The following is a 15,856-nucleotide window of genomic DNA, read 5'->3' as shown; positions in this document are numbered from 1 at the left end:
TTTACAGGGGATATATGTATATATACTCCAGTGATAAAAGGTATAGTAAATACATAAAATAGGACTATTATCACTTACTGTTAAGCATTATGTGCAGTATTCTTTTATATGATTGGTATCACAGTATGTTTGTCCACATCATCATCATCACAAATACATAAGTAATACCTTGTACTGTATCAAAGACAGCTGATACATCATTAGTTCATAGAAATTTTTGAGTTCCGTTATAATCTTATGGGACCACCATCCCATATGTGGTCTGTCCTTGACCAAGACGACATGTGACATGTGGTTGTGTGTGTTTTTACTTTTCATACAGCTATGTGTAGTATCTGCAGGGTATGATAATGCATGCCTGCAATCCCAGCACTCAGGAGGCTGAGGCGGGAGGATCACCTTGAGTTTGAGGCCAGCCTGGACTATATAGTGTGACCTTGTCTCAAAAAAAAGGCCATACTGTGTACATTTGAGAAGGGTGAAATAATCTTTTATTTGGATACCTTGTAAAAATGAAGTTTAAAAATTCGTTATTCCTAGGATTGGATGACCTAGCACTTATTATAATATTTGCCATCTAATTTCTCATCACTGAAATGAAAGATGAGACCTGGTGTCTGTTGTCTAATTAATGCTCAGTATCAGTAGTGTACTTTTACTTAGCGAAGGACACCTACTAGTGAGTAGAATTCCCTTTCCTAAATAAAGTCTTAGTGCTGGACCTCATTCAGGGTAAATGAAGGAGTTTTAACTGAGTGCTTGAGTGCAGCCGCGGTGGCTTGTGAAGATGTTTTGGTGTTAGAGGAAGGGTGTCCTTGGTGTGAGATCTTTTTCCTTTGCCCCAGCCATCAGTTAGTTTCAGTAATGATGATGTTTGATGTCAGGAATTATGTTTTAACGATATAAGAAAAAATAACTATATGTTGAATTCTAAGCTCTGAGAGATATTTTGTCCATTTATTATAGTAGTAGTTTCATTGAAGTAGTAGGTGTAATCAAGGAGGTTTGGAGTGTCTTGATGTTTATTATAATAGAGCTTGATCTGTATTAGAAAATGTCAAATGTGTATAATTTAGTCCTCTTTAATGAAATACAGTAGTTGAAGTTGCTTAGCGTGTTGAGAAATGCAGAAGTAGATGCGTCAGGCAAGGTAGATTCGGGGCTCTCCTTGGAGGCCTTTGAGATGTTCTGCCAAGGCCTCTGAAGTCAGTGTTGCAGCCCACGGATAAGGAGGGGGTGGTAACGCTCACTGTCCCGTCCCTGGGGCGCAGTACCCAACACCTAAACCAAAAGGAGCAGAGGTGGATTTTGGCTCACAGTTTTGAAGAGTTCATTCCACGGTTGGCTGGCTGCCAGGCAGAAACGGCATTGTAGAATATGGTGGAGGACAGGGGTAACCATGTTAATCACATGGCACAGAGAGAGGAAGAAAGGAGGAGCAGGGGACAAGAACATGCTTTTCCGGTAATGCCCCTGTGACCTATCTCTGGTCAGGCCCCACCTCCTGAAAGCGTTTCAGCTGTGAACTTGCAGTGGATTAATCCACTAATGAGTATAAGCACCTCCGCAATCCAGTTATCTTCCACAAGCTCCACATCTGAAAACAGAAGACTTTTGGGAGGTGTTTAAATCAAAATGTGTATAAAGATGGAGTGTTTTTGAAGGAGAAAGAAATACAAGCCGTCTGTGTGGAAAGTGCTTAAATATTTATTAATGTGATTTGTAAGGAATGGATATTGATCTTTCTGTAATTCTTCACTAAGTCCTGTGACATGCATTATGTGTGTGGGGGTGGTTTCCCAAGAATTAAGCATGACTTGAGAATATTTCCTCAGAACCTAAGGCATTGCAGTGCAGATTCAATAAATCACCACATACATGTCTCCATAAATCTAAATTGGAGGGATGGAATCCAGGACATCTCAGGAGTACATATATATCTTTTTTTGTTGGTTCAGTGTTGCACAAGTATTTAAGTGCCAACTATGCCAGGTAGAAGATGAGTAGAGGGTGGTAGGAGATATTTAAGATGTAAGTCTCTGATCTTAAGATGCTCATAGGGTAGTGAAGACCAGTTGTGTGTAGTGCTTCCTTCTGATACTATCTCTTCTCTGAGGGTTCCTTCTCAGGCTCTTTCCTTGGATTTTCTTTCCCTATTTATTTTTTAAATGTGGGTATTACCAAGGGTTTCATCATGGGTTGTTTTTTACTTTGCACAGTGAGGATTATGTTCCATTTTTATTATCATGTGAAGTCCAAGTCCAAATCTCCAGCCTAGTTATCTTCCCTGAATTTTGGACTGGAATTTCCTGATGCTTCATCTGAGGTGATGTTGGGACCTGTTAGCCCAGTAGAAACCAGAAGTGTTTATTAGCACTTCTAAAAGTCCACTGTTAGAATTTTGGCATAAATAAAGGTGAGTCGTAAGTGAAGATTATAATTTGGGATTTTGTGCTAAATTATTTTCTTACATGAGAAAACAGGACTGATATCCTCATTCACTCTTGGTGTGTTTAAGAGTCAGTCTGTGTGTATAATACGTTCATGCTTTGAAGTAACATTCAAATTTTGGAAAACAATGAAATTGTGCATCATATCATTCTTTGCCAGTAAGAATCAGTCTGATATTTGCTTTGGTGTTTTACCTGTCATGTGATAACTGTTATTTATCCAGTATCCTTTTGCATAGTCCAGACCAAGAAATTTTCTTTTGAACTTGAGGGAAAGTGGTTATTTAGAATACAATGAATTCTGTCAGTGGGGAGCCAGGGTTTCCTAATACTTGAAGAAGTAAAAAATGATTCCCTCTTTTAACAGATAAGCAGCAAAGATGAAGATTTTTTAGACCTTTCTGTTGACGTGGAACAAAACACATCAATCACTCACTGTTTAAGGTGTGTATAGAACCCCTGTCTTGAAGTTGAGGAGTGTGTTGGGAATTCAGTCTCCTGATGTGTGCAAGTAAACCTGTCTCTAACTTTACCCAGGGGCTTCAGCAACACAGAAACTCTGTGCAGTGAGTACAAATACTACTGCGAAGAGTGCCGCAGCAAGCAGGAAGCGCACAAACGGTAACTCGGTGCCTCTTGCGCCTCTCGGCGGTCTTTTGCGTGTCAGAGTTGGGCTTCTCTAGCTGAAAGTGTTCTGTGAGAAGTTGCACTGGGTAACAAGTCTTCATTTCCTTACCAGCAGTTAAGGCTCGTCGAGTATTACTAGATACACGACTGCATGCGCTGCAAGGCTTCTGTTACAAAACTGTCCTCTCAAGTGATTTTCTACATTGAGTGATTGTGTCATGGTCAGACCAGTGTGGATAAAAAGTTTGGCTTTGAACTTTTCCTGATTATTTGTAGACTTTTTCTTGGTGAGGAGGAAAAGTGAGAAAGTTGTACCCCTCACCCCATTCCAGTTTTTGCTACTCCTACCTTGGGTAGTGTATGCCCTCATAGTGTGTTACAAATACAGTTTTGTTGTCAAAGAATGAAATCATCATTGTTGTTACCTTTTTATTTTGAAACAATCTCAAACTCACAGGAAAGTTGTAGAAATAATACCAAAAATGCTTTTCTTTTCTTTTTTTTTTTTTTTAATTCTACACCCTTTGAAAGTACATTAGTGATAGCCTTGTCCATGACCCCTGGACACTTCAGTGATGTTTCTTAACAAGAAATAAGTTTTCTGGGCCGGGCATGGTGGCACATGCCTGTAATCCCAGCGCTTGGGAAGCTGACGCAGGAGGAGACCCTGTCTCAAAAAGACAAAAAAGAAAAAAAAAACAAGAAAGAAGTTTTCCTACATGCCCATACCCATCCAAATTAGGAAACACAAGGACGTGTGACTGCTATCCTAGGTCTTATTCTAGCATCACAACATTAATTCCTTCATAGAAGAAGATCTAGTCCAGAATTGTACATTGTTCCTTAGTCTTTTCTTACTTTTATGATCATAACTCTCATGAGAATCACAGGTCGGTTGTTTTTATAGACTGTCCTTTGTTTGGATTTCTTTTGTTTTCCCTTGATTAGGTTCAGCATGTGTATCTTGAACAGGAGTCTTACAAAAGTGGTGTTGCACTCTTCTCATTGTATCCTGTTAAGGAGCTCCCATGTTTGATCTGTGTCATGTGTAGGGTGTCCCTCTGTTTGATGATTTCCTAGAAGGCCTCAGTACTGAGCTTACGGTCTTGCTCAAAGCTAATTTTGGTATGGGGAAAGGATACAGGGCACACTCAGCCTAGGGGAAACCCGGGCAAGCTTCCAAAAGTCACTGTGCCAGGAGGGTCACGCAGGACACTGAGTTCCTCCACGTAGTGACATCATGGCAGCTTTTCACAAACTCACTGGCCATGGTTTTGATCAGGGGCCAATCATATAGCCACCCTGCTCAGCACACACCAATTTCCGGACTCCCAGAAGGAAAGCAGGCGCTGTTCAGCATAAACCATACTGTTGGTCCAACAGTTTGGGCACAATGAAGTACCGTTATTATTTAGGGAATGGTAGGAATACTCCCCGAGTCCAGCCCCTCAGATACCACGTGAGGAACAGCCTTGACAGTGGGCCTTTCTAAGGGGAGTTGTGGCCACATTAACTCTTCCGCCTATCCCGTTACTGGGGCTGCTGTCCCTGAACATTGGATGACGGTGGTGTCTTCAGGGTTCTCGGCCGTTAAGCTACACTTTCCCCTTTGCAGTTTGTATTACCTTCCGTTATGCTTGTGTTATTTACTGACTTGGTCAGAGGCATTTTGGGATTGTAAATATCGTATCTTCTCTTTCTTCTCCTTCTCCTCCTCCTCCTCCTCCCCTTCTTCTTCCTCGGTGTGGATCCAAGGGTTCCTCTTTGATTCAGTGGATTACAATCCTTTACCACCCTTGCTTTCATGTGCAGTTATCCCCGGGTTGGACAGTAGGACTCCTCTTCAGGCTCCTGTGTCCTTTTGATCTGCCTATCATTTTTTGAGCACTTCTTTACTTTCTGGCATTAGCTGTTCTAGGCTCATTTTCCCAAGGGGCTCTGATACCTATTAGTGGAGAATGATATTTAAACACCTGGACCTTGTGTGGGTATACTCACTGCTATTGAAATGTCACTATTCCTGAGCTCCCTTAATGAACAGATTAGTATACCTGTACCTGTACTTGTATTTACTTTTCTTACCCATTAATGATCTTTGTAGCTATATTGGAAGCCATGAATTCATGGTGATGCCTCCAGTTTCAGCTGACAACATGTAGTTTATTCTAGTGTCTCCTTTTTAATGTTTGCAGTTCCCTTCTCTGAGAGTTAAGTCACTTCTGTTACCCTTGTGATAGTTACTTACTTGTGGTGCACCTGTAACTAACTAACCTCACTTTCCCTACTTCCTCTTCCCCTTACACACACATGCATGCACGGACACACACACTGTCAGACAGGACACCCTCCATCACCTTGGGCGTCCCTTCCCTGCTCATGTTGATAACTGTCTTCTTTGGGCCGATCTAAGAATTGAACTGAATTGTTTATAAGGGAAAGAGCTGGAATTTTTAAGTGATTCTGTTTTTGTTTTGGACAAAGATATATTTATTAAGAAAGGAGCTGCTTTCAGTAATGGGTACAGAAATCAAAACAGATTACTTATTGGTTCCTGCCATTACCGCAGATAATGTGGACACCTCAGATGAGGTTGACCAGAAGCATTGGGGCTGACATTAGATTCATCTTGCAAATGTAAGAAGTGTTTACGGCTATTGGTTAAGGAAGATAGAGTCAAAGACTAAATGCAGCTAAGAGGAATACCACTTACAGACTTCATTGACTGTACCGAGTAGGTCCCTTCCGCAAGCATAACCTACCCTTCCTACAGACAGATGGTTAGATGGCTACACAAGTATCATATAAAGTAATTGAGACCTATCAAGTGAGCTATTTGTTTTGAAGACATCCCTGATATTTTAATGTATTGGGCAATACTAGATGTTTTATTAAATTACATGAAGGATACATAGTCTTTAAAAAGAAATTAGAAAAAAAGATGAGTATGAATCACTATAAAAGCATTCTTGACATTTTTATACATCCTAGACTTTATAAGTGCATGTGTATGTACACATATATAATGGTACCAAACACTACAGTTTTGTCACTCTTTTTACTGAAAAATTGAGGCCATCTCAAGGGAAATACCCTTTATATCATCCTTTAGAGGTATTGCATAGTATATTTTTTGTGCAGACATACTACCAATCCTCTAAATTTAGTAGTTTGGGTTTGTACCTCATGTATTTTTGGATACTTTAAGAGTATTTCTGTAGGGTAAAGTATGGTCCAGTTTCTAGAAAGGTAACTCTACAGAAATTATTTCTCACCAGGATCTAGTACCCACCCTTTTGATTACATTTCATTGTGTCATTTAATCTCTCAGAGCCTAGTATGGATTAGTTCACGTCTGAGGTCTCTCTCAGCTCTAAAACTTTATACTTTCCAGTCTCAGAATAAGCTGGTGTTGACTAAAGAGCTGTTAGTTCTTTCTAAAGGAACAAACATCAGTTTGATTTTAAAGGGTTTCAACCTACACGAAGCACAAAAACAAGTGATTTTTGTCCCAATGGATGTAAAAAAGGAATTTGACAAAATTCAATACCCTTTCATGATTAAAAAAAAAAATTCAACAAAGAAATAGAAGGAAATTTCCTCAACATCATAAGGACCATATAAAAAGCACACAACAAACATCATATTCATATTCAGTGGTGAAAAACTGAAAGCTTTTCCTCTATGGTCAGAATAAAACCAGGATGTCCACTCTTGCAACTTCATTATAAAATTCAAAACTCTAGCCAGAGGAATTAGGCAAGAAAGTGAAATAAAAGGCACCCAAATTGATTTGTTTTTTTGTTTTTGTTTTTGTTTTTTGTTTCTGTCTTTTTGAGACAGGGCCTCATTATGCAGTTGAAGCTGGCCTTGAGCTTACTTTGTAGCCAAGGCTGGCCTCAAACTTGCAGCGATCCTCCTGGCTCAGCCTCCTAAGTGCTGGGATTATAGGCGTGTGCCACCATGCCAGGCAAGGCATCCAGATTGAAAGGGAAGCAGTAAAATTCTATCTTTTCCCAGATGGCAGGATCTTAATAATATTTGTAAGACCCCGTGGATTTATATACAGTGACCTGTGAAAACTAATAAACATGTTCAGCAAAATTGCATGACACAAAATTTCATTTGTTTTTTTGGCGGGGGGTTACTGGAAATCAAACTCACGACCTCGCGCTTGGCAGGCAGGTGCTGTACTGCTGAGCTAAATCCCCAGCCGCATGACACAAAATTAACACACAAATGTCAGTTGCATTTTCCTGCAAGGCTATGGAATTCTCTTTCCTTATAGAACCATTTTTAATATGAGGGAGATTTTGTAAGCCAGTCTCTCCTCGTCTTTAAAACATGGCCCCATAGATATTTCTGACAGTCTCTGTTTATCCCCAGAGGGTTTGGCTTTTTTAGTGGATAGTAGTTCACCTCGGGGATACTCTGCCAGGTAGCACTGATAGTCTTCCGTGTGTTGTCCGATCAAACATGTTTGATCATTTTTTTTTCTCCTTTTGGAATACCTTTCTCTGCCCTTGTTCAGCCTCCAGAAGCACCTTTCTCCTGACCATCAACCCGTGTTCACACACTGCTTTTCATCTTGACTAACTGCCATCCGTACTCTGCCACTCTTTTCATCCTGAGAAAATTCTTCAGAATTTACACCCCTCTAGAACTGTCGAAGGGTACTTCGTTGTTTTGTAAAGATTTTGCTTTAGCAGCTTTGCATCAGTTTAATCACAGATCTGAGAATTGTATGTAAAGTTTTATGCCAATGTGTTTGTTGACTTATGTATTTTCCCATGCCACTTCCAACTTTCAGCAGCCTTAATTGAAGTTATATAATATTCTGTGATGCTTCTTCATTTATTTCAGCATTTCCTTTTGTTGAATAGGTAGGATTTCTTACAAATCCAAAAGTAAGTTTTCTTGTCAAGTGCTGTATTTGAGATGGTCTATTTAATTTATATTAAGGAGAGAGATAGAGTCCGTAAAGGGTCTGTCTTAATTCATATTGCTAGGATGTTTCAAGGGATGGCTAAGTGTTTGCTTTTATTTTGACCACTGATTTTCAAAGGCCAGGCTAATTCAGTAGCAAATATTGTAGGAATAATAAGTTGCCTGCCACATTTATACTTTGTAGAATGCAGATTTAATATAACATTATAAAATGACTTTATTCTTTTCCTTTCATTAGAGGTAATGGCTTGTAAATTTCATTTATGTAATTATGGGGAATGTTTTGCTTCACGGAACCCACATCAAATTTAGTTCTGCAACATTTCCCAGGTGTTCATCATATGCCACGCTTGTTGCTAGATAGTGGAAAATAAAAGTGGAAGAAAGGGCTCTGGCTGTTGAGAGTTCAGACCCTAGAAGAGGTGGAAGGCCCGTAATCACCTAAATGTTTTACCACAAATCTTGCCATAGGTAGAGTGAGCCTGTAAAGTGCTGATAGAGAGTTGTGGAGAGCAGACCTTCGTGGCAGCAGGTGTATGTGGCGCTGTGCCTTTAAAAGAGGAGTAGGCTGTCGCAGGTGAAGTAGGAGTGTGAGGACCAAGGCGGTGTCGGGGCGAACAGCATTAGAGGGCCTAGCAAAGAGCATCGAATGCAAAGGAAAGCCTGTGTTTCACAGTTAAAACCTGAGCTTCTGCATTTCCGTATTTTGTTCCTTCAGAACTTTTGTAGTAGCTCAGTTGTGGTTCTTGATATGGGACTCTTGCTTATCCCTGGCAAACGCCCTTCACTGAATGCTGCTTCTTTCCTTCTCCCATTGTCAACCTAGTCTTGCATTGTATAGGTTAATAGAACAAATGGGTTACAATCTAAAGGAACTGGCAGCATAAGAAATCATTTTCCCTGCACCACTGCTGGGTATCCTGTGCATTTTAAGGGTCTGTGTTTGACAGCCACAGATTTAACAAAGGACTGGTGCCATTCCAATTGTTTTGGAGCCTTACTGCTATGTGATGTGGCTTGCTGGATGGTTGATAGGGTCGGGTAGTCTTCAGATGTTCCAAATGTTGCTTCGCCAGTAGAAATGTAATAGAAGTATGCAAAACGGGGCAGCCGGGGCTACTGAAACTAACCATGACTTAATGTGCTAATTGGTATCACAAAGTTTGATCCTTCTCTTAGGGACATAGTATATGTTTTTTATGAAATTTCGTGTTCTTTATTTTTGATAGGATGAAAGTTAAAAAACTGCCCATGATTCTAGCTCTGCACCTGAAGAGATTTAAATACATGGACCAGCTTCATCGATATGCAAAACTTTCTTACCGGGTAGTTTTTCCTTTAGAACTCCGTCTGTTTAACACTTCAGGTGATGCAACCAATCCCGACCGAATGTATGACCTCGTCGCCGTTGTGGTTCACTGTGGAAGGTGCGTGCACTCCGGGGACGTGGCCGTGCCTAGAGCAGAACTTCGGGGGCGTCCCTGAGTGATGGGAATGGAGAGCATCTCCTTCTCGAGACAAATTTTATTTCAAAATGGATTTTTCAGATGTATATTTTATCATTTTTTTCTTAAAGCTTTCAAAATTATTGCCTTAATTTTTATTTCTTTTATTTAAATATTATTCTAGGGGTACTATGTCTTTGTGTTCCTAATACTTTAAAATCTCTGTTTTTTGTTTGCTTGTTTTTAATGGTTGTTGATAAAACGATGCTGCCTAAATCAATTTTACAAAATCATTTCTGAGACTCACTGGATATGTTCACCTTGTTAATGGTTCTGAAAGCATTTTACAGGGTTTTGGAAATACTCTTCAGAGATCATTTTTGTGATTGTACCAGTGAGTGTATTTATCATTTCTTATTATCCTATTTAATGTGCAGTGTCTTTTTGTTTTGGTCTCTTCAAGACAGGGTCTCACCATGCAGTTCAGGCTGGCCTTGAACTCATTTTATAGCCCAGGCTGACCCGAAACTCGCAACAATCTTCCTGCCTTAGCCTCCCCAGTGCTAGGGTTGCAGGTGTGCGCCACCACACCCAGCTCTGCAGTGTCATTTTTATTCTCTTTTCCAGCTGTTATTTGCCTGGATTTATATTTATATTTATTGATTTATAAAATAACTAAAAATCTCCAGACCACAAGAGCATCAGAGTCTTCACTGACTCTGCTTTCATTCATATAATTCCTTTTATTACTTAAAAACAGAGCAGTTGTCCTTTTTCCCAGGTTTTGAGAAACTTGCAGTAATTATTTGGTTCTGAACGGATTCCATTTTAAATCACTGTAGCTTTCCCTTTTGGGGTAAGGAGAATAGATAAGGAAAACTTTAATCTGGTTTAGTTTCCCTATGGAAATTTAGAGCATGAAAGAGTAATATAAATAGGCATGGTAAAAAATTAACTATTCTTTTTTTCTTTTTTTGATTCAGTGGTCCCAATCGAGGACATTATATTGCAATAGTTAAGAGTCATGACTTTTGGTTGTTGTTTGATGACGACATTGTAGAAGTAAGTAGTTGCCTAATTTTTTAATTCTCTTCTAAGTTGTAAATATATTTTGCTCTTTTCTTTCGCAGTTCCTTACTCATATGTGACTGGTGATGAATATTAGGTAAATGTCCAGATTTTTAGATATAGTTTAATTTTATCTTTTTACTTCATAATGTCCAAGCCCAGTGCTTGGGTAGCTAACCAACCTTTAATAACTAGAATAAACAAGAGAAACCTTTCACTAATAGAGCTGGTTCCCCCCACCCCCCAAAAAATCTTTCATTACTTTTAAAGAGCTGTGTAATATACATAAAGTGCAGAAATTTTAAAGAACTTGATGAATTTTTATTTGTACGCATAGTGGTCAGCCACTAGCCAGATCAAGATGCAGTATATTTTCAGTACCCTAGTGGTTCCCCCATTCCTCCTCCTTGGTCAGTACACACAGCTACCCCAGCTCTCGCCTCTATCCCCTGGAACTGACTGCTGTGATTGGAGAATTAGTACTCATGCGTAAGTTGCCTGCGCTGCAGTACAGATGGATTCATGCAGTGGTCTGGCTTTCTTCCCTAGTCACTACACTGGAGATTCCCTCTTGTTGCTGTAGTAGTCGTGTTTCCCTGATTTGTACTTTTGCTATTATGCAAATGTACCAAGTGAGAAATTGGGCTTTTTGTTGGTTGTTCACTAACATGAATAAAAGCCTTTTGATCATCCTCATGCAAGTTTTTATTAGCTGTATACATTCAGTTTTCTTGGATTTTTACATTACTTTGGACCATTGGAAATTGCTACTTTTGTAGGTCTAAAATATGTGTTTCATGTGTTTAACCTACACCTAGAGATAGAATTGCCGGATCAAAGGGTAGTTTATATTCAGCTTCAGAAGTACTGTTTGTTTTTCAACATGGGTGTACTATGTTACACACCTACCAGCTGCGTAGGAGAGCGTCTCACCAATGCTTGATATTGTCAGTCTTGTTTAATTTAAGCCATTCTGGTTGCTCAAAGTTCATACATGTACTAATGTTTACATTTTGCCTCACAGAAAATAGATGCACAAGCTATTGAAGAATTCTACGGGTTGACATCAGATATTTCGAAGAACTCTGAGTCTGGTTACATCCTTTTCTATCAGTCTCGGGACTGAGGAGGACGGTGATGAAGAGATACTTTCTGCCTCATTTCTTCTCTGGTTATTTTGGAAAGGATCAAGCACTGATTTTTCAAGAAAAGAGAAATGCAGGAAGCTCAGGGGGCAGTAGCGTACTTTGCACACAATAAAGCAAAGACTATGGATTAACAAGCCCTTCCTATCATGGTAGTTGATTTATTTGCTCAGGTATCATGCTGTCTGTGCAGTTCCATACCACAAGGAAATGAAATCAGAGATACCAGCTCCTCTTGTAAAACAGCCTTCCAGCTATTGACACGCATTTTCTCTTTATAAATTGCACCAGTAATAATTTGAATTCCTTGGGGTGCAGTGGGAAGAATTGGAACGTGTGCGGGTTGTACTGGTGTGTGAGGAGGTGACTCCGAGCACGCTGCACAGATGTCCGGGGTCCGTGTGTGTAGAAGCGCATCCACTGTCTTTCCAAGCATAGACCAGAAACACTTTGGGCCCAACACCTGCAGTTGCCTTCCTGATGTAAAACCTAATGTACTAGAATCCAGTGTCAGGAAGACAAATATGTTTTGCTTCTCTGAAGAAGCTTATAATAATATACAGTGTATGTATATGTAGGGAGCAATTGGTCAAAAGTGGCTTTTTGTTTCCCCAAGGGGAAAGACTGGCTTTGTAATTATAATTTTTTTCCTTATTTATTTTACTTAAAACTGGTAGAGTCTTAAGTATTGTATGAAGTGCCCATGATTCTGTCAGTAAATTTTAGCATAACTTTATGAGTTTTGTCAGCTTAGGTACTCCTTCTGTTTGTTTCTATTTTTAAGGGGAATTGAAAATTCTGTCTGAACTCACTAAGAGACCTTGAGAAAAATTGCAATGAGAGGAGGTAAATACTTTTTTTCAGGAGGAACTGCTATCTCTGGCTAAATATTGGTTCTTTTGTCATAATTTATAAGTCACTTATTTTATTCAGCTTTAATTTCAGTAAAATAAAAACTAAAAAATTCCCTATCGTTGTTGGGATGATTAAAAGAAATTCTGGTGCAGCAGTGATATCCTGGTCTTTAGATTTCTTAAATATTCTGATGTTTCAAATTGAATCTTGCTTGGAAAATTCATGTCATCAATGCTCTTTTCTGTCTTTTTTTTTTTTTTAACTTAGGAAAAAAGTAATATACTCATCAAAACCCAAGCAGCCCAGATTGTAGCCAAAAAACCCTTCTGAAGATTACATTTTGATTAGATAGACCAGTAATGCCCCCCCCAAAAAAAAACCCTTTCCCCTTGTGACTTTACAGATTGGAAGAATGTTCAGAATTCAAAATTTGTATTTTTCAATTTTGCTGGGGGTTTAAGAAGTAATATATGTAATGTAAAATATGTGTAAACCATTGCAGTTGATACTTTTCCATGCATCAGTAAGTTGACAGTGACCGAATGTAACTTGCAGAAAATAATTGAAAATTACTTTCTAAATAATAGCAATCAGGCATTGGATGTTTCTTATCAACAGGAATAATTTTTTTAATTTTTCTAAAGTTATTTTACTAAAACTGTTGACAAAAAATGGTGTTTCTTGTGCTGCTATTAACATTTATTATCTGTATCTTTTAGCTCAGGAAATGACTTCACCTATTTGTCCCATAAACAGTTCTTAAACAGGGTTACGTAGCTGATTGGGCTGCTTAGACAGATGGGCTGAGAGAAAATGACATTATTTGGTGTTTATACTAAATAACAAAAATATTTTGACAAATGCATTTTTAAGATACACCTTCTCTTAGCCTGGCTGGAGTTGTTTTGTACAGATTACACATAGCCTGCCTGGTCTGCCAGCATTACACACAGAATCACAACCAAGAACGTGGGGAAAGTCAGAGCAGTGGAAGTGCTTGTATTTTGAGAGTTTAAACCAAATTGTTGAGGAATTTAAAGTTGTGTTATTACAGGTTTCTGTAAAGAAAAAGGATGCAGTGAAGCAGAGTTAGTTTTAACGTCAGCTAGGCCACAGTGAGTATTAAGATAGATGAAGTCATTTGCATAAAGGTACAACATTGAAATACTGTGTTGTTTTGTACATTTTTGCATTTAAAAAACCATACAGGCAAAGCAAGTTAAATTTCGTGTTACAGCAGGTTCTCACGTTTGTGTTGAGCTCCCAGGGCGTCACACATGTTGTTCACATCCTCACCATGTTGCATAGTATGACTTGTCATGGGAGGGACTGTGAGTGGTGGGTCTCAATTTATTTTTACCCTTAGTGCAGCTGGTTCTAAGTAAAATGTTTTGAAGCTTTCAGAAACTCAATATACTTTGAAAATATATCGAGTTGGGGTTGGGGAAATAAAAATACAGGTATAGTAAATAAGAAAAGTGACCCTTCCAGGATGCATTGTGAGGGTGTGTGTTGGCTGGCTGTGGTTAAGATGTGGGGCAGGTTAAAATTGTAAATGGGGCTGATTGCTATATAACTATGTACATGTTCGTTGGGATAGCTGTCCCATATTTTGTATATTGGAATAAAGATTTCTATAAATTAACTGAAAGTAAGTATTCTAAATTAAGTCCCACTTCTAAGTCATGTGGCTTCTGTCTTGGACATATGACCAATCACGGGAGTCAGGATGCTTGGGAAGGAGGAGGGAAGGAGATGTACTATATGGGTCTTGCGGCTTCTAACCATCAATAGAGTTGTTTGCGTTCTTTGATGGCAGTAGGCAGACCTCATTTTCATAACATACTACTCTTGATACTTTATTTTCAAGATACTTTTCATTAAAGATTCTCTCATGAGGTGTTTGCCTGGGAGCTGGGAGGCTAAGATGCTCAGGTCCTAGCTCTTCAGTGAAAGTAACTGTGTGACCGTGGGCAAGTCACTTAACCTCTCTGTGCTTCAGTCTCCCTGTCTTGTAAAATGGGAGTAATACCTACCTCACAGGGTTGTTGTGGGGATTAATTAGAAATAATGTCTGTGAAGCATTTAAGGTTCTTGAAGAAGGCGCTATATAAATACAAAATAATACCTATTAAAGTTGGTTTATTTGTGCTCGTGGGTTTATGTTTTTGTTTTTTCCTTTTTACTTAAAATGTATTTGCAAATTAGAAGTGCACATTTTGGAAATCACATTACTGCTTTTGCACCGGTTAGTACTTCTGTTATCCAAAGAGATTTTCCCTAGAAGAGCATTGCAGTTGTATAAAACAGTATTCTGTAATGTGCTTGCATGTGACAAAACATCTGGCATAGTCAGTGTAAAAAGAGGAAAGATGTTGTCGTAGCTTTCGCAGGTTGCAGTTCCTGGCTGGTTGGCTCTGTTGCTTTTGGTTCTGTGGCGAGGCAGACCGTCACGGTGGGAGTGTGTGATAGGGCCAGGATGCAGAAGAAGAAAAAATAAAAGAGGGGAGGCCAGGGTATCAGTGTCCCTTCTAAGGGCACAGCACACTCCCAGTCTCACGTCTCCCGTTAGGCTCTGCCTTCTAAGTTTCCGTGGTTTCCTGGTAGCCCAGGCAGCTGGGGACCCAACCTTTAACACAGATCCAAACTAAGACACTTGTGTTCTTCATTATGTGGTAGCATGTGTTTTGAAAAATGCCAAGATTTAAGTTTTACATTTAGAGTCATGAGCTCTTTACATGAAAGGTCATAACTGTTCCATTCCTACTCTTACAGTGTAGTAATTGCTTCTGTAGTTTCTGTGGGACACGTGCATAGCAGACCTGCCCTTGAGTAGCCGGAGCCTGTCCCACTCCTGAGTGAGCTGCATTGTTACTAACGTTCCCATCAGTTTTAGTCCAGCCTCATCCACCCAGCATGCCTTCTGTTGCCAGGACTAACCTTTGTATTACTAGGAAGTTCAAAGACGTCATCATTGTTAGGGGGCCTGTTCTGGAAGCACTCTGGTCTATGTTCTCAGAATAAACATTTCAACAAGCAAACTAGACCGTTAATGACCTGAAACGGCATTCTCTTTTCTGAGCATCCGTATTGCGCACTTCATGTTGAACTTTGGGTAAGTGAAACCCTGTGTGTCCAAGAGTTTTTCATGAACTGTTGAAAAGCCAAGAATGCTTACCCACATCTCCAAGTTCCCTTGTTACTGGCACCTGTTTAGCATTTAGATTTTTTTCTACCTCTCTTTATTCTTACGTTTTCTTCTGCAACATGCCACCCCTGCTCACTCTCCTGAGCTGCTGCAGTGAGAACCCATCTTCTTTTT

The 15,856-nt window shown here is 39.4% G+C and overlaps 1 protein-coding gene across 2 annotated transcripts in view; it reads left to right on the top strand.

The window, feature by feature from the left end:
- The window catches only part of Usp12 (ubiquitin specific peptidase 12), an 88,917-nt gene extending 74,232 nt beyond the window's left edge, over positions 1–14,685 (top strand). For both annotated transcript variants that reach the window (XM_005406352.2, XM_005406353.2), the window contains exons 5-9: positions 2,818–2,894; positions 2,988–3,071; positions 9,251–9,448; positions 10,450–10,528; positions 11,559–14,685. In XM_005406352.2, coding sequence (XP_005406409.1) covers positions 2,818–2,894; positions 2,988–3,071; positions 9,251–9,448; positions 10,450–10,528; positions 11,559–11,660 — 540 coding nt within the window. In that variant the 3' untranslated portion in view covers positions 11,661–14,685. The remainder of the gene's footprint in view (positions 1–2,817; positions 2,895–2,987; positions 3,072–9,250; positions 9,449–10,449; positions 10,529–11,558) is intronic.
- Positions 14,686–15,856: the final 1,171 nt, after the last annotated feature.

The sequence above is a fragment of the Chinchilla lanigera genome, unplaced genomic scaffold (genome assembly GCF_000276665.1).
Source record: "Chinchilla lanigera isolate Chin_1 unplaced genomic scaffold, ChiLan1.0 scaffold00096, whole genome shotgun sequence".
NCBI lineage: Eukaryota > Metazoa > Chordata > Mammalia > Rodentia > Chinchillidae > Chinchilla > Chinchilla lanigera.
This window is presented reverse-complemented; position numbering and strand designations above follow the sequence as displayed.